This window comes from Microcaecilia unicolor, chromosome 5 (genome assembly GCF_901765095.1).
Source record: "Microcaecilia unicolor chromosome 5, aMicUni1.1, whole genome shotgun sequence".
Lineage (NCBI taxonomy): Eukaryota > Metazoa > Chordata > Amphibia > Gymnophiona > Siphonopidae > Microcaecilia > Microcaecilia unicolor.
The window spans coordinates 45,580,913-45,608,539 of NC_044035.1; the positions used below are offsets into that span (position 1 = coordinate 45,580,913).

The following is a 27,627-nucleotide window of genomic DNA, read 5'->3' on the forward strand; positions in this document are numbered from 1 at the left end:
AATCCCAGTATCGGATCCATGGGGACCCAGAGCTGATGCGCACTCAGTTGCCTCACGACTCTGGTGTGGTGGATCTGGCCCTAAAGAAGGCTAAGAGTTCTAGAGAGCATGTTTCGGCGCCCCCGGGCAGAGACTCCAGAACCTTAGACTCCTTTGGGAGGAAGGCCTATCTTTCCTCTATGCTCGTGGCCAAGATTCAGTCCTACCAGCTCTACACGAGCATCCATATGCGGAACAATGTGCGACAGTTGGTGGACAAGCTCCCTTCTGAGCAAGCCAAGCCGGTTCAGGAGGTGGTCAGGCAGCTGAAGGCGTGCAGAAAATTCCTGGCCAGAGGGGTATATGATACCTTTGATGTAGCGTCCAGGGCCGCTGCTCAAGGTGTGGTGATGCGCAGACTCTCATGGCTGTGTGCCTCCGACCTGAAGAATAGGATCCAGCAGCGGATTACGGACTCCCCTTGCCGAGCGGACAACATTTTTGGAGAAAAAGTCGAACAGGTGGTAGAACAGCTCCACCAGCGGGATAACGCTTTCGACAAATTCTCCCGCCGGCAGCCTTCAGCATCTACCTCATCAGGTAGACGTTTTTATGGGGGAAGGAGGGCTGTTCCCTACTCTTCTGGTAAGCGTAGGTACAATTCTCCCTCTCGCCAGCCTGCGGCCCAGGCTAAGCCCCAGCGCGTTCGCTCTCGTCAGCAGCGTGCGCCTCAGCAAGGCCCCATGGCTCCCCAGCAAAAGCAGGGGATGAGCTTTTGACTGGCTCCAGCAGAGCATAGCCGACATCAACGTGTCCGTGCCGGGCGATCTGCCGGTCGTGGGGAGGTTGAAAGTTTTTCACCAAAGGTGGCCTCTTATAACCTCCGACCGTTGGGTTCTTCAAATAGTCCGGCAAGGGTACGCCCTCAATTTGGCTTCGAAGCCTCCAAATTGCCCACCGGGAGCTCAGTCCTACAGCTTCCAGCACAAGCAGGTACTTGCAGAGGAACTCTCCGCCCTTCTCAGCGCCAATGCGGTCGAGCCCGTGCCATCCGGGCAAAAAGGGCTGGGATTCTATTCCAGGTACTTCCTTGTGGAAAAGAAAACAGGGGGGATACGTCCCATCCTAGACCTAAGGGCCCTGAACAAATATCTGATCAAGGAAAAGTTCAGGATGCTTTCCCTAGGCACCCATCTTCCCATGATTCAGGAAAACGATTGGCTATGCTCTCTGGACTTGAAGGACGCCTACACGCACTTCCCGATATTGCCAGCTCACAGGCAGTATCTGTGATTTCGTCTGGGCGCACACGTCACTTCCAGTACTGTGTGCTACCCTTTGGGCTCGCCTCTGTGCCCAGGGTGTTCACGAAGTGCCTGGCTGTAGTAGCAGCAGCGCTTTGCAGGCTGGGAGTGCACGTGTTCCCTTATCTCGACGATTGGCTGGTGAAGAACAATTCCGAGGCAGGAGCTCTACAGTTCATGCAGATGACTATTCGACTCCTGGAGCTACTGGGGTTTGTGATAAATTATCCAAAGTCCCATCTTCTCCCAGTACAGAGACTCGAATTCATAGGAGCTCTGCTGGATTCTCGGACGGCTCGTGCCTATCTTCCGGAGACAAGGGCCAGCAATCTGCTGACCCTCGTCTCCCGGGTACGAGCGTCCCAGCAGATCACAGCTCGGCAGATGTTGAGATTGCTTGGCCACATGGCCTCCACAGTTCATGTGACTCCCATGGCTCGTCTTCACATGCGATCTGCTCAATGGACCCTAGCTTCCCAGGGGTTTCAGGCTGCTGGGGATCTAGAAGACGTGATCCACCTGTCCACGAGTTTTCTCAAATCCCTGTATTGGTGGACGATTTGGTCCAATTTGACTCTGGGACGCCCTTTCCAAATTCCTCACCCACAAAAAGTGCTGACTACGGATGCGTCTCTCCTGGGGTGGGGAGCTCATGTCGATGGGCTTCACACCCAGGGAAGCTGGTCCCTCCAGGAACGCGATCTGCAGATCAATCTCCTGGAGTTAAGAGCGGTCTGGAACGCTCTGAAGGCTTTCAGAGATTGGCTGTCCCACCAAATTATCCAAATTCAGACAGACAACCAGGTTGCCATGTATTACATCAACAAGCAGGGGGGGCACCGGATCTCACCCCCTGTGTCAGGAAGCCGTCAGCACGTGGCTGTGGGCTCGCTGTTATGGCATGTTGCTCCAAGCCACATATCTGGCAGGCGTAAACAACAGTCTGGCCGACAGGTTGAGCAGAATTATGCAACCTCACGAGTGGTCGCTCAACTCCAAAGTAGTGCGCCGGATCTTCCAGGTGTGGGGCACCCCCTTGGTAGATCTCTTTGAATCTCGAGCCAACCACAAGGTCCCTCAGTTCTGTTCCAGACTTCAGGCCCACGGCCGACTGGCATCGGATGCCTTCCTCCTGGATTGGGGAGAAGGCCTGCTGTATGCTTATCCTCCCATACCTCTGGTGGGGAAGACTTTGTTGAAACTCAAGCAAGACCAAGGCACCATGATTCTGATTGCCCCTTTTTGGCCGCGTCAGATCTGGTTCCCTCTCCTTCTGGAGTTGTCCTCCGAAGAACCGTGGAGATTAGAGTGTTTTCCGACCCTCATCACACAGGACGAAGGGGCGCTTCTGCATCCCAACCTCCAGTCTCTGGCTCTCACGGCCTGGATGTTGAGAGCGTAGACTTTGCCTCTTTGGGTCTGTCGGAGGGTGTCTCCCGTGTCTTGCTTGCTTCCAGAAAAGATTCCACTAAGAGGAGTTACTTCTTTTTATGGAGGAGGTTTGCCGTCTGGTGTGACAGCAAGGCCTTAGATCCTCGCTCCTGTCCTACACAGACCCTGCTTGAATACCTTCTGCACTTGTCTGAGTCTGGTCTCAAGACCAACTCTGTAAGGGTTCACCTTAGCGCAATCAGTGCACACCATTACCGTGTGGAAGGTAAGCCGATCTCAGGATAGCCTTTAGTTGTTCGCTTCATGAGAGGTTTGCTTTTGTCAAAGCCCCCCGTCAAACCTCCTACAGTGTCATGGGATCTCAATGTCGTTCTCACCCAGCTGATGAAACCTCCTTTTGAGCCACTGAACTCCTGCCATCTGAAGTACTTGACCTGGAAGGTCATTTTCTTGGTGGCAGTTACTTCAGCTCATAGAGTCAGTGAGCTTCAGGCCCTGGTAGCCCAGGCCCCTTACACCAAATTTCATCATAATAGAGTAGTCCTCCGCACTCACCCTAGGTTCTTGCCAAAGGTAGTGTCGGAGTTCCATCTGAACCAGTCAATTGTCTTGCCAACATTCTTTCCCCGTCCGCATTCCTGCCCTGCTGAACGTCAGCTGCACACATTGGACTGCAAAAGAGCATTGGCCTTCTATCTGGAGCGGACACAGCACAACAGACAGTCCGCCCAATTGTTTGTTTCTTTTGATCCCAACAGGAGGGGAGTGGCTGTGGGGAAACGCACCATTTCCAATTGGCTAGCAGATTGCATTTCCTTCACTTAAGCCAAGGCTGGGCTGGCTCTTGAGGGTCATGTCACAGCTCATAATGTTAGAGCCATGGCAGCGTCTGTGGCCCACTTGAAGTCGGCCACTATTGAAGAGATTTGCAAGGCTGCGACATGGTCATCTGTCCACACATTCACATCTCATTACTGCCTGCAGCAGGATACCCGACGCGACAGTCGGTTCGGGCAGTCAGTGCTTTAGAATCTTTTCGGGATTTAGAATCCAACTCCACCCCCCTAGGCCCATGTTTATTCTGTTCCAGGCTACACTCTCAGTTAGTTGGATAAGTTGTTAGGTCAATCTCAGTTATGTCCTCGCCGTTGCAAGGCCCAATTGACCATGTTTGTTGTTTTGAGTGAGCCTGGGGGCTAGGGATTCCCCATCAGTGAGAACAAGCAGCCTGCTTGTCCTCGGAGAAAGCGAATGCTACATACCTGTAGAAGGTATTCTCCGAGGACAGCAGGCTGATTGTTCTCACAAACCCGCCCGCCTCCCCTTTGGAGTTGTGTCTTCCCTTGTCTTTGTCTTGCTATATACGGGACTGACGAACACGAGCCAGTTCGGGCGGGAAGACGGTCGCGCATGGGCGCGCGAAGGCTAGCAAAGGCCTTTGCTAGTGAAGATTCCGATTAGAGGGGGCTGCCGTGGACGTCACCCATCAGTGAGAACAATCAGCCTGCTGTCCTCGGAGAATACCTTCTACAGGTATGTAGCATTCGCTTTATCTGTGAATTTAATTGCCTCACTCATGGTTCTGTTTTCTAGATCATTTATAAATATGTTAAATAGCACCGGTCCCAGTACAAAGCCCTGTGGTACTCCACTCATTCTCCTACCCATGAATTTTTAATTTTCTCAGGAGTCTCTCATAAGAAACTTTGTCAAAAGCTTTCTGAAAATCTAGATACTCTACATCAACCGACTCACCTTTATCCATACGTTTATTTATGCCTTCAAAGAAATGAAGCAAACTGGTGAGGCAAGACTTTCTTTGGCTGAACCCATGCTGACTGTCCCATTAAACCATGTTTGTCTATGCATTCTGTAATTTTATTCTTTATAATAGTTTTCACTATTTTTCCCAGCACTGAAGTCAGGTTTACCGATCTGTAATTTCTAGGATTACCCCTGGAACCCTTTTTAAAAATTGGCGTTACACTGGCCACTCTCCAATCTTTAGGTACTACGGACAATTTTAACAAGTTTCAGACCACTAATAACAGATCAGCAATTTCATGTTTGAGTTCTTTCAGTACCCTGGGGTGTATACCATCCAGTCCAGATGATTTATCACTCTTTAACTTGTCTATTTGGCAAGAAATCAAACTAGAGCAAAAATTGAAGCAACTCTTCTGCTATACCCAGTCTATAAGTATACTAGTAAAAAAGCCCCGTTTCTGATGCAAATAAAACGGGGGGCTAGCAAGGTTTTCTTCAGAGTGTGCATTTGGGAGTGTGTGTCCCTGGCCCTCTGCCCTCTCGCCCTCCCCCCTCCGAGTCCAGTCCTTCAGTGTTAAGTTTCCTGCTGTTCTGTGTTTGTGTTAGAGAGAGAGTTAGGGCATCTGTCTCCCCTCCCCCCTCTGAGTCCTTCACTGTTACAGAGAGAGGGATTTCCTGCTGTGCTGTTTTCCTTCACTCATGGGGAAACCGGATATCTCTGGCGCTTCACACTTCCGGCTGGAGGCTTCAGGTGGTGCCTTTTATATATAGAGAAGATGAGGGAGCTAGGACAAACTTCGGGAAATGTTACATAAAATTAAGGAAAAAGACTGCTGACATTGCTGACATCTCTATGGAGTAGGCATAGTTGCTAGTCCTAAAACTGTAGTTGCATTTAACCCATCCTTGGAGTCCAAAAAAGCAGCCAAATGTGATGGTTCATAGAAAATATACTTAACAGAGTGGTATTTAACTACCCATTTACAAAGATAATTTAACCAATATAAACCGCCTAAACTTACATCATAATATCTCAAAAGTAAAAGTTGCTAACGTTTTTTTTTTTTTTGTGTAGGTCTTGAGACATCAGGGTAAACCTGAACAAATTCAGGAAAGGTACACCTAGCAAAAAAAAAAAATATCTTTAGGACTTAGTTTTTATCTGGCTCTAAAATGAACGTAGCTATTAATGTAGCTGGAATGACATTTGCTTCTTTCTCTTCTATAAGGTGAGTTGCATTCAGAGAGTCAAAAGAAATATCTGAAGCAGGTAATAATAGTTGTCCTTCCTCTCTTTTAACCAATGGTGGCAAGTAATAGGCTCTTGAAATAAGAGGACAAGAATTTTCTGTAATCTTTAAAAAAATCCTGAAAATATATTTTCAAAGTCAAAACTAGAGCTATTGAAGTCTGCTTGGGAAAATTAATAAATCGAAGTATATGAAAAGAAACTATTTTCTAATTCTCGTTTCCTATGGATAAACAAATTTTCCTGCACAAGATTAATTTGTTGGTCAGAAACTCCTTTAAAAGGCTCTTCAAACTGAACCTGCTTATTTTCTGTGGAAAGTACCCTTGTTTCCCTTTCTTTGATTATTTTGTTCAAAAGTGAAGACACAGATGCAAACTTTTGAGAAATTGATAATTAAAACCTTGCAAAGCTTCCCAGAAGGAATCAAGGGTTTTGGTGAAAATCAAGTGCTCATACGGCCCCAGCATCTCTCCCAGTTTCTCTCCAGGGGGCGAGAGGAGGCCTCCCACAGCTTCTGTTAGGCCAGCAGGTCTGGCAGTTGCGGTCACACACGCCGGATTGGTAGTCTGAAGCAGCACCTCTGTTGACCAGACTGGTCCTGCCATGGGGCTTCTGATCCCCTCATTGGGGTGCAAAAGACACATCCATAATCTGGCCTGGATCTGCTGGGACATGTTGCTCTTTTGGTCTCAAAGTTGTCTTCTACAAGCGGAGGAGTCTGCTCTCTTCCTCCCAAGCTCCCTGGCAGAGTGGCTCCAGCTCCCGTTACTTCAGCAACACCGGTGGTCATGAAGCAATCCAGCAGGCAAAGAAGTAGATGGCACCACGGGGTAGGTGTGTGTCTTTTCTTTCGTTTTAACTATAGAAGTAGAGGAATCTGAGTAAGAGGAACGCCAAAATAGAGAGAGATGCTTCGCTTGCAGCCTATAAAACAGCCATCTTGCCCTCCCCCTACACACACACATAAAAAAAAATCAGCTTCTTATGTCTCCAACCCCAGTATAAGAAACAAATCTTCAATCTCTAGAAACCTTGAAGATATCCTAATATTTTCGGGATCCCTCTGCACCATAAAAATTGCAGCATTGCAGTCGAGTTTTTATTGTCTTTTGGAATCAAACTGAGTTGAACTGTTTGAAACATAGAGACGTTTAGGTAATAATATTTTAATTTAAAAAGGGTGGTCACATGATGCTGTGATCGGAGCAGGATGTGTGCCTGACTGGCTCCACAGTCCTGATTCCATCCATCCTTTTCTTCTCTTATTATTTCACCGTTTCCCAGTTTTATTTTAGCGCTGCGTTACAAGGAGTTTATGGACAGATTTCATACCTGGTCTGGAACTGTGATGACTAGTAAAGCGGCAAGGGCCAGAACGTTGCCTTCTGACTCCAAGATGGTAGAGAGCCCTGATGGTGCGGTCAACAATTTATGGATGGAGCCCTCTCAGATCTAACTAGTGCAATGGTGCTTGAGCATCGTGTATCTGGCCTTGAAGATGGTGCGAATATGGCACAGTCTGATATGGAGACAACCTTGGTTCTTGCCTATGCCAAAAAATTGAAGGACTTGAAAAACAGTTCCCGCCGAGGAAATCTGCACTTCTTAGGCATTCCAAAGACAATCTCCAATCTGCAGTTAGTGTCTGTTTTGGAAACTTGGTTGACCTCTGAATTCCCTTTGCTTGATGGGATGAGCCCCTTAAGGCTGAAGCGCATGCACTATTTAGACAAAAGATCTGCATGTGATATTCCCCTCGCATTGTCATAGCGAAGTTTCACAATTATGCCCATAAAGTTGAAATTCTCCGTTTATATAAATCGAAAAAGAACACACCTACGATGAAACTCTGGTTTGCATTTTCCAAGATTTCTCAGCGATGCTTACAGAAAAAAGGCGTCAGCTTCATCCACTGTGCTACACACTTGCAGAACATAAGGAGTGCTTTATGTTTTTACACCCTGCCTTGTTAAAAGATTATCACAATGGATCTTGGAAGACATTTGATGGTTTAACAGACACTCAGGAATTTGTGCAGGGTCTGCCCACCAGAAGAGCAACGTGACATCTTTATATAAGATCTTAGGGGTACACCTTTTTGCTTTGGTGTGGGGCACTTGTTCATGCTTTAAGAGTGCTTTCCTTGAGAGTTTGTTTTTTTCGTTACTGGCTCTTTAAATGTCCGAATTTCCTTGGGATGGAAAGGGTTCTCTTAACATGGGTATGTGACCTTTGAACCCTGATTGGTGGTGATGGTTTTCACTTCCCTGGGTTTGCTGATTTTCTTGAGGGAGTTTGGGGATAGAGGGGTGTGGGGAGGGGGAGATGGGGCTGTGGGAAGGGGGAGGAGAGCGGGTGTGTATGGGAATGGTTTTAACAGTTATACTTGTTACCATGCATCATTTAATTATCAGATTTTATTGGTTTTTAAGCTTTTACTGTTTAGGTATCAACCTACTCTCTGAGCTCCCTCAATATCCTGAGATTGATCCCATCCAGTCCCGTGACCATTTGTCCATTGCATTATTTGTGGTGGGAGATTTTAATCAGGTTTATAATCCCCAGTTAGATAGAGCATCTCCTCAGACCCGTCCTGGATTGGGTAGGGTAAGGGTTTGCCTTCTGTGCCTCCCTAAATTTGGTAGATTCATGGAGACTACTACATCTTACTGAGCAGGATTGCATGCATTTATCTAGGGCACACGGGACTATGTCCCATATAGATTATATTCTGTTATTGCAGTCTTTGTTGTCCATGGTGGTGGGTGCTGAGATTTGGTCCTATTTCTATCTCTGGCCATTCTATCATTTGGGTGGATCTGGAATGGAACTTTTTATATAGCCCTGGGGTGGGGTGGTGTTTTTTTCTCCTATCTTTTTCAGATTCAGTCTTTCAGACCTATCTAATAAAAAAAAATGGGAGGAGTATGCCACTTTTAATGCTCAACATGTTGATGATTTCTTGCTTTATTGGAATGCTTTAAAAATAGTACTTCAGGGTGACATTATTTCTTATACAGTGGTCCGAGCTAGGTGTATTTCCCAAGGCATTGTCCTTTTAGAGAGGTGTTATAATCAAGCTAAGCACCAGTATATGCTAAATCCTACCCCAGCTGCCAAGGATTCTTTGTTGACTACTCAGGCTGCTTTGAATGCTTTAATTCATGAGCGCACTAAGAAAATGTTATTTCTTCATAAATTTCTGTATTTTTGATATGTAGACAGACCTGGGAAACCTTTAGCATGTATTACTAAGACTTGGCAGGGCTCTAGATACGTCTCTACATTGCCTCTTTTACTAAGACATCTGAGACTGCACAGATTTTTCTAGATTATTTTACTCCGATATGTAGTGAAGATCCTATGCAGTTGGACCCTCAGCTTGTTGATTACTTTGAGGATGCGGGCCTTCCACGCTTCTCCTGTGAAGTGATACAACATCTTAATTACCCCCTTCAGGTGAAAGAAATTCAAAAAGCAATTAAAGGCCTTAGATGTTGTATGGCCCCAGGTCCCAATGGTTATACGCCCATCCCAATGGTTATATAAGCTTATGATGGTGCAAGCTTGTGGCCCTCTCTTATCTTATTATATGGATGTTGTTGTTGCTGGTGCCTTTCCATTGCACCCTAATGAAGCTTTAATAACGCTTATCTCTAAGCCTGGTAAACCATCCAGATTCCTATTGCCCCCTTTCTTTAATAAATATGGATATCAAATTTTTGTACATAGCATTAGACAGATTGACCTCCTACTTGCCAGTGGTGATCTGTCCTGAGCAGGTGGGGTTTGTGGCGGGTAGGGAATCTGTAGTGAATTTGCATAAGGCACTATTAGCCATATTCCATAGTTTGGATATGCAGAATCCAGCTGCTCTGATCGACCTGGATGCAGAAAAAGCTTTTGATGAAGTGAATTGGCAATACATGAGTATCTGTGGCTGGTATTTGCAACTCTACACACCCTTTAAATGAATCCTGTAGCTAGACTTGTGGTTAATGGTTTTCAAACATTCTCTTTCTCTATATGCTGAAGCATCCATCAGGACTGTCCCCTATCTCCTTTATTGTTTTTGATGTATCTGGAGCCTGTATTACATATCATACATAAAGACCCTGATATTTATGGGGTGACTATGGGTTCATCTACACTTAAGGTGTGGCCTTTGCCTATGATATCTTGTTGATAATGTCCCGGCCCCAGGTCTCGGTTTGGGGCCTACTTTCTTGAATGAGTTTGGCTACTATTCTGGATTTACACTTCAGCACAAATCTGTTGTCCTTCCGCTATTTTCCTTTACTAGACATACCTGGGTGGGGGATTTTCCATTTAGTTGAGTAGGCTCATCTATTAAATATTTAGCAATTTGGCTCCTCCGAGATTTAGTCACTCTTTAACTGTTAACATTTCCCCTTTGTTGCAATCTACTAGACAGAAGCTACAGATGTGGCAGATGCAATGATCAAAACATGATCAGATTAGATATCTCTGGAGTAAATACACACAGGAAATCCAATGTGTTAGCATTACATAAGTAATGCCATACTGGGAAAAGACCAAGGGTCCATCGAGCCCAGCATCCTGTCCATGACAGCGGCCAATCCAGGCACCTGGCAAGCTTCCCAAACGTACAAACATTCTATACATGTTATTCCTGGGATTTTGGATTTTTCCCAGTCCGTTTAGTAACAGTTTATGGACTTGTCCTTTAGGAAACCGTCCAACCCCTTTTTAAACTCTGCTAAGCTAACCGCCTTCACCACATTTTCCGGCAATGAATTCCAGAGTTTAATTACACGTTGGGTGAAGAAAAGTTTCTCCGATTTGTTTTAAATTTACTACACTGTAGTTTAATCGCATGCCCCCTAGTCCTAGTATTTTTGGAAAGCGTGAACAGACGCTTCACATCCACCTGTTCCACTCCACTCATTATTTTATATACCTCTATCATGTCTCCCCTCAGCCGTCTCTTCTCCAAGCTGAATAGCCCTAGCCTCCTTAGTCTTTCTTCATAGGGAAGTCATCCCATCCCCGCTATCATTTTAGGAGACTATGGTAAAATGAGGAGAATGGTTAAAAAAAAACTTAGAGGAGCAGCTGCAAAGGTCAAAAATTTACATTAGGTGTGGATGCTATTTAGAAAATACCATCCTGGAAGCCCAAACCAGATATATTCTATGTGTTAAAAAAAGGAGAAAAGAAGGCCAAATGACAGCTGGCATGGTTAGAAAGTGAAGTGACAGAAGCTATTAGAACTAAAAGAAAATCCTTCAGAAAAATGGAAGAAGGATCTGACTGAAAATAATAAGAAACAGCATATGGAATGGCAAGTCAAATGCAAAGCAATGATAAGGAAGGCAAAGAGAGGCTTTGAAAAGAAGATTGCGTTGAAGGCAAAAATACATAGTACACACTTTTTAGGTATATTAGAAGCAAGAAGCTGGTAAAAGAATCAGTTGGACCGCTAGAGTGGAGTGGAGGAGTAGCCTAGTGGTTAGGGTGGTGGACTTTGGTCCTGGAGAACTGAGGAACTGAGTTCAATTCCTACTTCAGGCACAGGCAGCTCCTTGTGACTCTGGGCAAGTCACTTAACCCTCCATTGCCCCTTATAAGCCGCATTGAGCCTGCCATGAGTGGGAAAGCGCGGGGTACAAATGTAACAAAAATAAAATAAAAAATAGATGATTAGGGATAAAAGGGATACTCAGGGAAGACAAGGCCATAGTGGAAAGATTAAATTAATTCTTTGTTTCGGTTTTCACAGAGGAAGATGTGGGAGAGCTACCAGTGCCAGAAATGTTATTCGATGTTGATGATCCAGAGCAACTGAAATAAATCTCTGTAAACCTGGAAGACGTAATGGGGCAATTTGACAAATTGAAGAGTAGTAAATTGCCTGGACTGGATAGTATACATCCCAGAGTACTGATTAAATTGAAAATTGAACTTGCAGAACTATTGTTAGTAATATGTCATTTAGCTTTAAAATCAAACATGGTACCAGAAAATTGGAGGGTGACCGATATAATGCCAGTTTTTAAAATGGTTCCAGAGGTGATCCAGGAAATTACAGATTGCCAAGTCTGACGTTAGTGCCAAGTAAAATGGTAGAGACTATTATAAGGAACAAAATTACAGTTCATCTATATAAGCATGGATTAATGAGACAAAGACAACATGGATTTAGTCAAGGGAACTCTTGCCTCATCAATCTACTACGTTTCTTTGAAGGGATGAATAAATATATGGTTAAAGGTGAGCCGGTCGATAATTATGTATCTGGATTTTCAAAAGTTATTTGACAAAGTATATTGTAAAAGACTCCTGAGGAAATTAGAAAGTCATGGGATAGGAGGTAATGTCTTATTGTGGATTAAAAACTGGTTTAAAGATAGAAAACAGAGAGTAGGGTTAAATGGTCAGTATTCTCAATGCAGAAGTGTAGATAATGGAGTACCCTAGGGGTCTGTGCTAAGACTGCTGCTTTTTTAACATATTTATAAATGATCTAGAGATGGGAATAACTAGTGAGGTAATTAAATTTGCTGATAACACAAAGTTATTCAAAGTTGTTAAATGCAAGAGGATTGTGAAAAATTACAAGAGGACCTTATGAGACTGGACATCTAAATGACAGATGACGTTTAAATGAGCAAGTATAAAGTGATGCAGGTGGGGAAAGAGGAACCCAAAACTGATGCAAGGTTCCACATTAGGAATCACCACCCAGAAAAAGGATCTAGGTATTATCATTGATGATACTTTGAAACCCTCTGCTCAGTGTGCAGTGGCACCTAAGAAAGCAAATAGAGTGTTATAAATTATTAGGAAAAGAATGAAGAACAAAAATGAGAATGTTATAATGCCTTTTTATCGCGTCATGATGCGACCACACCATGAATACTGTGTTCAATTCTGGTCACTGCATCTCAGAAAAGATGTAGTGTAATTAGAAAAGGTACAGAACAGGGTGACAAAATGATCAAGGGGAAGGGATGGCTTCCTTATGAGGAAAGGCTGAAGTGGCTAGGGCTTTTCAGCTTAGAGATGAGATGGCTGAGGGGAGATATGATAGAGGTCTATAAAATACTGAGTGGAATGGAACAAGTAGACGCGACTTGCTTGTTTACTCTTTCCAAAAATACTAGGGGGCCACACAATGAAGCTGCTAAGGAGTACATTTTTTTTTTTTAATGGAGAAAATATTTCTTCACTCAACGTGTAATTAACCTCTGAAATTTGTTACCTGAGAATGTGGTAAAAGCAGATTGCTTAGCAGTGTTTAAAAGGGTTTGGTTATTTCTTAAAAGAAAAGTCTATAAGGCATTGTTAAGATGGATTTGGGAAAATCCACTACTTACTTCTAGAATAAGTAACATAAAATCTGTTTTACTGTTCTGGGATCTTTCCAAGTAATTATGACCTGGATTGGCCACTGTTGGAAACAAGATACTGGATTTGGTGGACCTTCTATCTGTCCCAGTATGGCAACGTTTATGTTCTTATGTATGACCTCCTAGTGAGAATCGGGAAGCATTCCAGTCTCCATGGATCTTTGGAGGCTAGCTCCATAAGAATAGCCATACTGGGTCAGACCAATGGTCCATCTAGCCTAGTATCCTGCTTCAAATAGTGGCCAATCTAGGTCACAAGTACCTGGTTGAATCCCAAAATAGCAGGAAGATTCCATGCTATCGATCCCAGAGCAAGCAGTGGCTTCCCCCATGTCAATCTCAATAGCAGACTATGGAGTCTTCCCTTAGGAATTTGTCCAAACCTTTTCTAAACCCAGGTATGCTTTCCATATTAATAAGAGTTGCTCTGTCTCCACTGTACGCAAATCTTTCTCATGAATATTTACAGTGGATATCCTGAAAACCTGACTGACTGGGGTGCCTCCAGGACCAGGTTTGGGAACCACTGCTCTAATGTCATCCTAGAATCAAGAATGACAACTAAAACTTTTAATTTATTTTCTCTCTGCAAAATTTCTCCTTTAGCCAATATAAAATTCTTCTGAGGTGGTAGGGACTATTTATGCCAGTGCACTGCTTGGGGGGGGGGGGGGGGGGTAGGGGAAAAGGGGGGAGAGTTTTCCTCAAAGTATGATAACATAGATGGGGTAGGTTGGTAATTCTAGTTTGTTACAGCTATAGTGATTGAGCTGTTGTGTAGTATCCGTTAATTGATTGGTATGTATAATCCGATTTGTTGGTTTATTGGGGAGTTGTTATCCCACCTATATGGTTGTACAAATGTTATCCTGCCTCTTCAATAAAAACATCTAAAGTTAAAAAATTCTTCTGAGGAATTGACTCAAAATCACCAAATCAAGCAACTTTTTTCTGTCTATTCACTTTTAGGGAATTATTCTTAGTCCATGACTCCACTAAAGAAACATTTCTATTTAATAGTTCTATAGTCTTATCAAAAGTTTCTAATATTAAATATAGAAGAAAAATATTGTCTGCCTATGATAGCACTAAAACACCAAGTTTGGTCAATAACTCTCCTAAAGATTTCATATAGATATTAAAAAGCAATGGAAGAGTGGCAAACCCTGAGGAACTCCACACAGAGAATTCCAAGGAATTGAAATAAGCCCATTCTTCTGTACCCTATATGATCTTTTCCCCCCAAATTCCTTAAAACCATTTAATAACTGGTCCTGAGATACTTAACTCCCTAAGTCTGTACAACAAAGAATGATCTATCTCATCAAATGTTGCCAAAATATCAAATTGAAGAACTACCTACTCAAAATTTCCTTGACTTCTGATGATAATATCTATAACAACAATTCAGTAATATATATAGGATGAAAGCCATGTTAGGAAAAATGTAAAGAATCATTTGAATATATAAAGTCTGAAAGTTAGTCGTAAACCACAAATTCCAGTAAATTGGCTGGCCAAGGAATACCAGCCACTGGTCTATAATTATCAACTACTGTAAGGTCTACTCCAGTTGACTTTGGTATAGGAGTTAGTACTAATTCTGTTATTGTGTCCAGATATAAACCTTACTGCAACGTGATTAATACATTTTACAAGCCATAACATTATATCCTGTACAACAGTTTTTAAAAGATGAGACATATATCCAAACTACAAGATCTCTTTGAAAGCTTTTTTATCAAACTTTTAATCAAACTGGATGAAATCACAGTAAATCTGTCCCATACTCTGTCTCGAGGAATTCCTTCCACTATTATTTATTTATTTAACACATTTATATCCCACATTATCCCACTTAATTGCAGGCTCAATGTGGCTTACACAATTCCGTAGAGGTAGGCTCCGGTTCAATAATACAAATACATAGTATAGTATTAAGCATGTAACAAACATCAGTATAAAACATCAAGGAAATACAGAGGGGGTAGTGATAGAAGTCTAGTACGGTCCATAGTTTGCTGTGTCGCAGGAAGTAGGAAGTTAATTTGGATCAAGGGGGTAGGTCTTCTTAAACAAGTTGGTTTTCAATAGTTTCCTGAAGTTAAGATGGTTTTGAATAGATCTCACGGTTTTGGGCAAAGCGTTCCACAGTTGTGTACTTATGTAAGAAAAGCTAGATGCATAAATTGATTTGTATCTAAGTCCAATGCAGTCTGGATAATGCAGATTTAAATAAGTTTGGGATAGGCTGGTACTATTTCTAGGTGGTAATTTTATGAGGTCCAACATGTATCCAGGAACTTCACCATAAATAATCCTGTGGACAAGAGTGCAAACCTTGAAGGCAATACGTTCCTTAGTGGGAAGCCAATGCAGTTTTTCACGAAGGGGCCTGGCACTCTCAAATTTTGGTTTCCGAATATCAGTCTGGCTGCTGTGTTCTGTGCGGTCTGAAGTTTCTTTGTTAGTTGTTCTTTGTAACCTGCATAGATTCCATTGCAGTAATCTAAATGGCTTAGTACCATAAATTGTACCAGGTTGCGAAATACATCTCATGGGAAGAAATGTTTTATGCATTTAAGTTTCCACATTGAGTGAAACATTTTCTTTGTAGTAGAATTTACTTGACTTTCAAGTGTTAGATTGCAGTCAATTGTGATGCCAAACAGTTTTAGGCTATCCGAGATTGGAAGAGAGTAGTTTGGGATGTTTAAGGTTGAAAGTTTATACTTATTGTGTTTAGATGAAAGGATAAGACAATGAGTCAATTAGAGGCAATTAGACAATTATAGGCATTGGAAGATCTGCATACAGAAGAACCTGCCCTGAATTTTGGAGAAAGGCATCCAAATCTAGTTTGTTGTGTGATCCCAGTCTGGAACAGTATTGAGGGAGTTTTGTGTTGAGATGAGTGACATAAAGATCCACTGAGGGGGTTCCCCACTCTCTAAAGATCTTCCAGGTGATGCCTATGATGAGGGACCACTTGTATGGCTGTATGATCTGACTCACCTTGACCATCAAATAGCTGTTTTTCCCCACCGGGTAAGTAGGAGGGGGGCCCATCTCCATTCCCCCTGCTTGTTGGCATAGTACATTACAACCACGATAATTTGGTTTGTCAACTGATCTCTGAAAGCCTTTAAAGCATTCCAGATAACTCTGTGCTCTAGGAGATGGATTTGGTGCTGTCTTTCCTGAGAAGACCACTGATCCTAGATGTGAAACCCATCTACATGAGCTCCTAAATGGGTTAGACAGTTTCCTAAAGGACAAGTCCATAAACCACTACTAAATGGACTTGGGAAAAATCCACAATTCCAGGAATAACATGTATAGAATGTTTGTACGTTTGGGAAGCTTCCTAGGTGCCCTTGGCCTGGATTAGCCGCTGTTGTGGACAGGATGCTGGGCTTGATGGACCCTTGGTCTTTTCCCAGTGTGGCATTACTTATGTACTTATGTAAACCCAATCCAGATTAATCTGTTAGTGTCTTGTGGGGTTGAGGTATTTGGAAGGGGAGTCTCTTGTCCAAATTGCTGTGAATTAGCCCCCAAGACAGAGAAGTCGTGATGGAAGGTGTATCAGTGATGACATTTTGAAGATTCCTGTGGCCTGAGACCAATGAGAAGACAAGGTCCTTTGAGCTGGACTAAAATTGAGGCATGCCATGGTTGTGATATGAACAGTAGAAGCTATCTGTCGAGCTGCTACCTGCTGACTTGTGAACCTCCTGAACCACAAAGGTGAGAGCCTCTATTCGTTGAGTTGGGAGGAAAGCAAGGACCTGAGTCATGTCTAGCAGGGCTCCAGTGAACTCCAATTGTTGGCACAGACTAAGGTGGAACTTTATTAAGTACTCTAACTGAACCAGCACCCAAATGGTTCTGCACGTTGATTATTTTGCACCTTCCATTGATGTGCTCTTGACCAGCCATTCATCCACATAGGGAAACACATCCATTCCCAGTCTGAGTAGCAGTGCTGCAAACTTTTAGACATTTTGTGAAGACACAGTACTGGCAATGGTGTTTCCCTACTGGGAATCTCATATACTTCCTGTGACTGGGATTTATCTGTATATGGGTATAATCAACCTGTTCCTGAATTGTTGGGTGCCCAAGGAAACCATCCTGAACTTCTGCTTTGCTGGATACTTGTTCAAGGCCCTTTGGTTTAAGATGGGACAAAATATATCCCCCCTCCCCTCTTGATGACCAGTATTTGGAATAAAATCCCTTCCCTTTTTCCCCTGGTGGCACAGGTTCGACTACATTGGCCTACAAAAGGTAAGAGCTTTCCTTTTTAAGCAATTCCTGGTGCTGAGAGCTTTTGACCCTCTCAGTGGGCAATTTGGAGGAGTGTGTTCCAACTGTAGTGTGTAGCCTACCCGGACTATTTTGACAACTAACCAGTCTGAAGTCCAAAGGGTCACCTTCCTACCAGAAGGTCATCCATAACACCTGTGGGAACTGCGGCTATACTTTCCTGGAACCATTCAGAAGTTCACACCAAGCTTTGACTGGGGAGCTGATTGGTACTCCTGGGCTCTCTGGTGCCATGGGCGAGAGGAAGATCCCTGGTTATTCTGAGGAGGGCGGAGGGGGAGGAAACCTATGCTTCTGAGAGTAGTAGATCCTCCACTGCCCTCTGCCAAAATACTTCCTGGATGTGGAGGCCGAGCTGGGAGTGGGCCAGAATAATGACTTGGTCTCAGAATGTTTCCTGATGAGGTCTACAATCTCCTACATCTTGTTGCCAAAAAGAAGGGTAAGATTTGAGAATGCATCCACTAAAGCCAACATTTGCCCAGACTGCTGCTAATAACATTTTACATGATAAAGCTAAGAAATAAAGATATTGCAGAGGCCTTACACACTATTTCATACAATTATATACTGATGATGGATTAGTTGCTGAAATAGTCTGCTCAGTTAAAAGCCTTCGGTCTTCCACGATTGGCCCAGGAGGAATTAGAATCCCTGAATGCACCAATTTGGAAAGTGGAGCTGCAGAAAATAATAAACGGTTTAAAATTGAATAAGGCTGCTGTACTTGACAGGTATACAGGAGAGTTTCACTGTGTACTAGAACTGCAATTATGTGGGCCACTTGAAAGCTATTGTACTAAAGTAATTGCAGACTGTAAACTCCCCAAGGGAACAAATAAGGCCCTAGAAACAGTCATACCAAAACAGGCAGGGACATCCTGAAACTAAAGTCGTATAGGCTGATAATCCCTCCTTAACATGGAGGTAAATATTTTGACAAAACTTTTTACACAGCATTTGGCACAGAGACTCCCAAGCATAGTTGAAGAAAACTAAAAAGGCTTTGTTAAAAATTGTCATGCTGTGTTTAACGGGAGGAAAATTACTGCGGTTATTGAATATTGTAGAAATAATAATGCCAAAGCTATGATGATTAGTTGCAATGTGAAAAACAAATTTGATACGATTTTATTCGGATTTTGATCTCAAAGGTTGAGATATTATGGTATTCAGGGACCCTTTTGATATATTTTCAAAAATTCTCTTCCGAGAACCAGAATTGGAGGTTACCGTAAACAGAATAACCTCGTCTGCCTTTCAACTGCAGGCTGGTATGTGACAGGAATGTTCACCTTACCATTTTTTTTTTCACTTTTTTCTGGAACCTTTTTTGCAAAAACTTAGACTTAATCCAGGTAGAAAGGGAATAAAAATGGGAAGGGGGGAGGACATCAAATGCCCGACATTTGCTGATATCATCTTTTAAAAATTAACTCAGCTCTATCATTAGCACACGCTAAAACGTTTGCGCGCCTACAGCACGGCTTAGTAAACAGAGCAATGAAGGATTAAGTGACTTGCCCAAGATCACAAGGAGCAGCAGTGGAATTTGAGCCGGCCATCTCTGGATGTCAAGATGGATGCTATAACCACTAGGCCACTCCTCCACACAATATGCTTTTGCTGACCAATAAATAAGATCTTCAACTTTGACAACAACAATTCTTCAGTGGAAATAAATGTAATGTACACCAATCAAATGATGTGACCAAGCAAAGTTTTGAAACCTCCACCCCCACCCCCACACACACACACACCCTCTCTCTCTCTCTCTCTCTCCAGGCCTTAGTAGCTGATCCCACCCAGTGGTGTGCTGGTAAATGTTTAACAACAGGCTCTCTCCCTGGTCCACCTCTGCGCCCCCCCATCCACCCTCCCCCCCCAAATTACAGAGCTGGCTATAGCCGGGGAGAGAGCCTGGGGGGGGGGGGGGGGGCAATGCATTACTCCAGGGAAAAAAAATTAAATGATCCCAGGTTCCAATCTAATTCATGTTTAATGTGGGATAAAATGCCATAAAAAGTAAATAAATATAAACTTTTAATGTTGAGCACCTGATTCTCAAAGTGGACATATTCCAAACACTATAATGAAAATAAAATTATTTTTTTCTACCTTTGTTGTCTGGTGACTTTGTTTTTCTGATCATGCTGGCCCAGTATCCAATTCTGCTGCTATCTGTCCTCTTAACTCCGTTTCCAGGGCTTCCTTTCCATTTATTTCTTTTCTTTCCGCCTTTCTTCTTCATTTCTTGCCCTACATCCATAAGTAAAAGCTGGGTCCTCCGCAGACTGTCCAGTGGATCCAGCTTCTGCCTATTTTCTTCATCCATGTGCAGCTTTTCTCCTCTCTTCCTTTCCCCTCATCTCATCTCCTTCCTCACTCTTCCCTCCATCCATGTCCTGCATTTCTTCTCTCCCTTCCCTCTCCTCCATCCACCCATGTCCAGCAACCCTCCCCTCCATCTACCCATGTCCAGCAACCCTCCCCTCCCCTCCAGCAATTCTCTTTGCTCCCCTGCCCCCCTCCAGCCACCTATACCCAACGACGGTCCTCTCTCCCCTGCCTCCCTCCTCCAGCAACCCATGTCCAGCGACTCCCTTCTCTCCCCTGCCCCCCCTCCAGCCACCCATACCCAGCGATTCTCTTTGCTCCCCTGCCCCCCTCCAGCCACCCATACCCAACGACTGTCCTCTCTCCCCTGCCCCCTCCTCCAGCCACCCATACCCAATGACTGTCTTTTCTCCCCTGCCGCCCTCCTCCAGCCACCCATGCCCAGCAACTCCCTTCTCTACCCTGCCCCACTCCAGCCACCCATACCCTATGATTGCCCTCTCTCCCCTGCCCCCCTCCAGCCACCCATGCCCAGCAACTCCCTTCTCTCCCCTGCCCCCCCTCCAGCCACCCATGTCCAGTGAGTCCCTTCTCTCCCCTGCCACCCCCTCCAGCCACCGAGTTGTTCAGCGAATTCTTTGGGGCAGGCAGTCTTGCCTACCCGCTGCCGGCGCTGACTCTCCCCCGCTGCCGGATCGCTCTTCAAAATGGTCACCGAGACTTAGAAGGCGGCCTGCAAGACTTCAGCAGAAGTCTCCCGAGGCCGCCTTTGGAAGTCTCGGCGGCCATTTTTAAAGAGTGATCCGGCAGCGGGGGAGAGTCAGCGCCGGCAGCAGGCCGGCAAGATTGCCTGCCCCAAAGAATTCACTGGACAAGGTGAGGGACCGGATCCGGAGGGAGGGAGGAGAGCTGGCTCGCACTCAGGAGCAACTGGCTCGCAAGTCGGTACAAAATTTAACAACCGGCTCTTGCGAGCCGGCTCCAGCACACCTACATAAAGCTTGAAAACAACAGATTGGTTTTGCGTACGCATCCTAAGTTTCTTCCTAAGGTAGTGTCAGTATTCCATCTTAATCAGTCCATTGTCCTGCCAAAATTTTCCCAAGACCGCATGCCAATGAAGGGGGAAGGTGAGCTGCATACTCTGGACTGCAAGAGAGCTTTGGCCTTCTATCTGGAGCAGACTAAAGCCCATAGAAAGTCCGCCCAATATTTTGTTTCTTTTGACCCCAACAGGATGAGACTGCCTTTGGTAAATGCTGTCATTTGAATTAGCTCATAGACTGGGTGGACTCTGAAGGGTCATGTTATGAATTACAATGTAAGAGCCATGGCTGCATCAGTAGCCCACTTCTTTATACACTGAACTCTTCCACAGAATCTTTGACACTCTCAAATCCAAAACATAAACTGTAGAAATTCCCTTCTTACTATTATGGAGTAGTGTTTGAAAAAAAAAAAACCCACTGGGAGGAGGAAAGACCTCAAAAAACACCCAGGTGCTGGGACTCACTTTGCAACCAAAATCGCACTCACCGAGCTTATACTTATCATTGGCCGAAACCTCCTCCAAACCCTTACATTTGTGTATTCTTTTCAAATATCAGTTTTGTTTTTTTTATGTCTGCTTATTAGTGTTCAAAGAGAAAATAAATCAACTTGTGTGCTCAAAATTGATAAAAATCACTTAGCTTTCAAAACTTGCCAGGCTACACTTGCCTCCTTTCAGCATCACCATTGCTGTCGCATTATTTTTCAAGGAGAGTTGATTGAGCAGTACGTGGCTCCTACCTTGGTTAGTGATTATGTCCCTAGACAGTACACATGGTCGAGCCCTCTGACACCTTTTCCTCATATGCATGCTGCTGCTGGACAATGGACAATAAATGAACACTTGAGGAGCCCTGAGCTGGGGAGTCTACCCGCTTGTGTGCTTGACTGAAATCTGGCTTCTCAGTTGAAAAATAATTGTAATGGATGTTTTCCTTAGATAACAAGATTGATAAGCACACAACCCCACCTGCCTCCCTAAGAGTAGTGTTAATTTCTTGAGCTATGTAGCTCATGAGACTGCTGCACACAGGAAGGGCTTCACATGCTCAGATCTTTGCATGTCACACACTTATGTGCCTGATCAATCCAGAAAACACCTGTTATAGGTGAGCAACAATATTTTATTGCAGTTTCTCATATCAAGGTTTACCAGATATTGTTCTTTAGTATTTACCATTTGATCAAGAATACAGCAGTCAAGGGAAGAATGATCTTATTATCCAATTTTCTATGAGCTATACTGGGTTTCAGTAGTGGCTAGAATAAAATAGGCATTTGAACCTGGACTGACAGCAGTATTTAGCTAATCTTTTGAGACATGAACCAGCAAGATCACTTAAATCATTGCAGCAGTCACTACTGGTGGTTTAGCTTCAGTAGCAATAAGTTCAAATGCACTAGGCTATGTACACTGGTTAGCTTGGCTTTAACTCATACTTTTGTGGCGCACAGTGCAAAAACGAGTTTTGAGCTATTCATGTGCAAAACCTTGTGTAGACACCAGTACTCAGCACATTTAAATCCATTCTAATGAAGATATTAGCTTTTCAATGCAGATACAGAAAAGTGTGCAGAACACCAAAAGACTGAGCTCAGTGCCAAGGCTTTAACACAGGTTGTTTTTCTGCGGTCAGCATAAATGAGGATTTCATGCCTGCTGCTTTGCTATGACGTGCAACTTTTTGTGTGTTCCATAAAGGTCATGGTTCTTGCTTTGAGGTGAAACATTTTTTGATTTTGGTTCAAGCAGTGATCCTCTCTAAATAAGATTATTGTAACGGCGTATATTATCTTCTTTCAGCCAACTTGACTGCTAGACTGCAAATATTGCAAAACACTGCAGCTAAGATGATCATGGGGCAAAAGAGACTGGATCACGTTACACCTAAGTTGATCAATTTCCATTGGTTACCCATTAAAGCCCGAATTATTTTTAAGCTTGCATGTTGTGTATATAAGATCTTCTATGGTATATGTCCAGAATATTTCTTTTCGTTTTCATCTCCAGTTTCATCACATTCTATAGATTCATGCCTTCTTTGTTTTCCATCATTTGTAGAAATAAGGTTTAAGAAATCTCTATCGACGTCATTTCCGTATCAGGCAGTTTCAACATGGTCCTCACTCCCAGTTGATAACAGAAAGATTAATTCTTTCCTACTGTTTTGAAAACAACTGAAAGCTTATCTGTTTTTTGTTACATTTGTACCCCATGCTTTCCCACTCATGGCAGGCTCAATGCGGCTTACATATTATATACAGGCACTTATTTGTACCTGGGGCGATGGAGGGTTAAGTGACTTGCCCAGAGTCACAAGGAGCTGCCTGTGCCTGCAGTGGGAATCAAACCCAGTTCCCCAGGACCAAAGTCCACCACACTAACCACTAGGCGACTCCTCCACTAGCAACATTCCATGTAGAAGCCTGTCCTTGCAGCCGCGCAGGCTTCGGTTTCTGTGCAGGACGTCAGACTCACAGAAACAGAAGCCTGCGCGGCTGCAAGGGCAGGCTTCTACATGGAATGTTGCTAGTGGAATAGCAAAATTAACATTCCATGTAGAATCTCAAATACATAGTAACATAGTAGATGACGGCAGATAAAGACGTGCATGGTCCATCCAGTCTGCCCATGACAAATTCATATGTGTATACCTTACCTTGAATTTGTACCTGTCCTTTTCAGGGCACAGACCATATAAGTCTGCCCAGCAGTATTTCCCGCCTCCCAACCACCAATCCCGCCTCCCATCACCGGCTCTGGTACAGACCGTATAAGTCTGCCCTCCCCTATCCTCGCCTCCCAACCACCACCCCCTCTTCCCCCCAACTGCTCCAACAGAATCTCAATAGTAGCAAAATTCCATCTAGAACCTCCAATAGTAGCAACATTCCATGTAGAATCTCCAATAGTATCTATTTTATTTTTGTTACATTTGTACCCTGCGCTTTCCCACTCATGGCAGGCTCAATGCGGCTTACATGGGGCAATGGAGGGTTAAGTGACTTGCCCAGAGTCACAAGGAGCTGTCTGTGCCTGAAGTGGGAATCGAACTCAGTTCCCCAGGACCAAAGTCCACCACCCTAACCACTAGGCCACTCCTTCAGTGATAGCAGTCTTTTTTGGTATCTGTTTCTTTTCATTATTGTGTAATAGTTAATTCTTGTGTTATCCGCATTGAACCTCTTTGACTGAGAGTTGGCAGACTATAAGCACTGTTATCATTACCAAGGTGTGCTGAACAGTGAGCAAAGTGCTGAATGTTTGAGAGTTGCATGTGCACACAAGTCTCAGCACAAAAGAATTGCATGCAGTGGAATGCTATTCTGCAGATACATTTTGATATTTCAAACATTTTATGCACAGAACACAATTCCAGCATACATCCAAGATGTGTGTATGCAACTCTGGGTGCGGATTTCTGTGCAAAGTACAGCTGCCACTAACAGATCCGTGTGTGTATGCTTCTTGTGTGCCCTCAAATATACAATACATTTTTGTGTTGGGCTTATCTGCATACTGTTTGGTTACTGTATTGGGGAGCAAAATTGTAATATTACTTTTTAGTTAGAGGCTGTGTGCAAAGTGCCACTGGGTGGCTCTAATGCAAGGCTTTTGCATCGGCGCCTCTGTCAGTTGCCAAATTGTCTGTTACAAGAGAGGAGAGGGTTCATTTAATTATTTTCCCAATGTTATGGAATTCAGTCCATCTGACATTACAAGTGTAACTGAATTATTTCAGCTTTGGAAAGAAGGACTAGGCTTGGCTTTTTGCTTAGATTTTTCTAGGCTTTTGATAGTAGATTACGGAATTTGCTGTTGAGATGAACTACAGAGTAGTTTAGGTTATTGACTTATTTTAAGTAAGCTTTAAATATTGGTTGGGTTATTCCAACAATGTTTGGATTTATAATTTTGGATTGCTTTATAAATTCAATTTGTATATGTATTGTACTTTGTTTTAACTTATGTTGATTTATACCCCACTTTGTTTATGTGAAAGGCAAGTAATCAACTATGAATAAAAAATGGCTTTGGATAGTTGAAAAACATAGAATCTGCTTGGCCTGTGTCTGTTGGTGACCAGTGGGAATGTTCTGGGGAAGGGTGCTGGAGTCCAGAACAGAGAGCAAGGCAGGAAGATAGTCTTCCTTGGTATCAGATTGTGGTAGTTCTGAAATTCATAAATAAATGCACAGGTTACTGTATCTGTAATTTAAAGCTACTAAAGCATAATGCATGCTAACAGACACTGCACACTAAATGCTACATATCATATTATACCTATGGGTTACCATGGCACTTAGTGCACGCTAATGTCCGTTAGCGTGCACTAAGCTGTAGTAAAGGGGCCCATTGGTTTCTGATGACAAATAGGTTTAATGTCTTTTCAGATACACAACTCCGAACAGTAATAACTCGTAGTTTGAAAAACCATGTCTGTCTGTAAGGAAGTAATCATTTTGACGCACAGTGCGCCTTTGTTTGTTTTTCCGTTGACGGCAGACATTGCTCTTAGTGGATCATACAGTCTAATCTCTTTGAGAATTTTACTGCCAACAATCCATGAGACTTCTGAGGCAGGCTTTATTGCCCAAAACACAGCTGTGTCGAGTCTTGATTGTTAAACAATAAACTCATAGACCCTTTGAAGCATAATCTGTTAACTTTTTGAGTCATCTTCGTTGTTTTCCTGAGTATCAACCCCAAAGCACCAGAAAATAAATGAACATGATTTAATTAAAATGTTATCTCAGTTGTTCGTGTAACTATACTTTTATTTTCACTTTACTGTCAATTTTTGCTGCTTTATCAAGTCCATGACCCTTAACCCCCTCCCCCACCTGCATAATATGTCGTGATCAGCAAAAAAGTGTGTAATATGTTTTTCTACAAACTTTCTAATAAAAAGCAATTAGAAAAATACTTCCTAATAAATGTATTTATTTGTAAGACTGGAAATGGTCAAATTGTCTGAATATTTTTCTTGTTGTATAGCAGATTAAATATCTTCTGTAAATTCAGAAGGCTGCTGAGCTTAACTTCAAGTTCTTGTTCTTTTTCTTTCTTTTCCTAGACAAAACTTGCCAATGGCACCTCCAGTATGATTGTGCCCAAACAGAGGAAACTGTCAGCAAATTATGAAAAAGAAAAGGAGCTATGTGTAAAGTATTTTGAACAATGGTCAGAGTCTGACCAAGTGGAGTTTGTAGAACACCTGATCTCCCGGATGTGCCATTATCAGCACGGACACATAAACTTGTACCTCAAACCAATGCTACAAAGAGATTTTATTACTGCACTTCCAGGTATTTAACAAGAACAAAAGTAATAGGTCCTTATGTAAACACACAATACTTGCTTGATAGTGCTGAAAAGATTCACACAGCTTGGCTGGGCATTATGCATCCTTTAATAGTATAAATTTCTTTGGAAGCAACATTTCTTAGGTTATTGCAAAACTAAACAGGCAGAAGCTAGGAGTTTCTGTAGTTTCCATGTCAACTTTATTTATTAATTATTTTTTTATTAACCGCCTTCATGAAGAGACTCACCCAAGGTGGTGTACAGCAGATGAAGTCCCTTAATAGGTACCAATTGCCAGATCCTTGCTGTCCCCTCAAAAGTCTTTCTCCATCTCTCCCATCCATTTCCCCTCCTCCAACCCAATACTCCACAACTGACTCACCAGTTCCCAGTCATAATCTGCTCTGTTCCCCTAGCTCCCTCCTCTAGTTTCATCCATCTTCTGATCTTTTCCCCCCACTCCTGAGCCCCATCTTCTGCTCTTACCAGGGTCTGTGGTCCAATTCTCTCCATGTCACAGGTCACCAGATCCTGCAAAATCAATCCCCCAACTCCATCTTCTGTTGAACTGAAGAATCATTTTACAGCCCTGGAGGCAGAAGAGCTGAAAACATCTCAAAAACAAGAGGAGACGATGATCAATAATCCCAAAACTGCTGGATTGGTGGCCAATAAGAAGCGGAAGGTAGTGGTTGTTGGTGATTCTCTTCTGAGAGGTACTGAGGTGCCCATTTCCCGACCAGACATGATGTCCAGGGAGGTGTGCTGTCTGCCTGGTGCCAAGATTTGAGATGTAGCGAAAAGATTGCCTAGACTCATCAAGCCTGACCACTATCCTATTCTGCACATCTATGTTGGCACAAGTGATACTGCTAGGTATTCTACTGAGCATATCAAATGTGACTTCATGGCTCTGGGTCAGAGGTTTAAGCACCTAGATGCTCAGGCGGTGTACTCATCAATCTTTCCTGTTGCAGGAAAAGGCTGAATGAGGGAAGCTGGCATCCTGGAGATAAATGTGTGGTTGCATGGATGGTGCCAACACGAGCACTTTGGTCTCCTAGACCATGGGATAATTTTCCAAGAGCAGCTGGGTGGTGATGGTGTCCATCTTTAAGGAAGGGTCGAAGTGTCTTTAGTAACAGACTGGGTAAAATACTAAAGAGGGCTTTAAACTGAATTTGCTGGCAATGGGTGAGAAAAGCCCCAAAATAATAACTCTCAAGAAGGTAAGACATCAACTACCTTTATAGAAAAGGGAGAAAAAAGTAACACCTGGAGAGCCTTGTGTACTAATGCTTACAGTATGGGAAACAAAATTCTAGATCTAGAGGCTGCAGTGATAGAAGCCGACTTGGATTTAGTGGCGGTCACGGAGATATGGTTCACAGAAAGCCATGATTAGGATATAGTTATACCTGACTATAATCTATTCAGGAAGGACAGGGTAGGAAAAAAGGGTGGAGGAGTGGCATTATATGTTAAGAATAATATTAAACTGATAGAACTGCA

At 43.4% G+C, this 27,627-nt stretch overlaps 1 protein-coding gene across 2 annotated transcripts in view; it reads left to right on the forward strand.

Moving 5' to 3' along the window:
- BTRC (beta-transducin repeat containing E3 ubiquitin protein ligase) overlaps positions 1 to 27,627 on the forward strand; it is a 417,532-nt gene that overhangs the window by 289,097 nt on the left and 100,808 nt on the right. For both annotated transcript variants that reach the window (XM_030202848.1, XM_030202849.1), the window contains one exon: positions 25,886 to 26,117. In XM_030202848.1, coding sequence (XP_030058708.1) covers positions 25,886 to 26,117 — 232 coding nt within the window. The remainder of the gene's footprint in view (positions 1 to 25,885; positions 26,118 to 27,627) is intronic.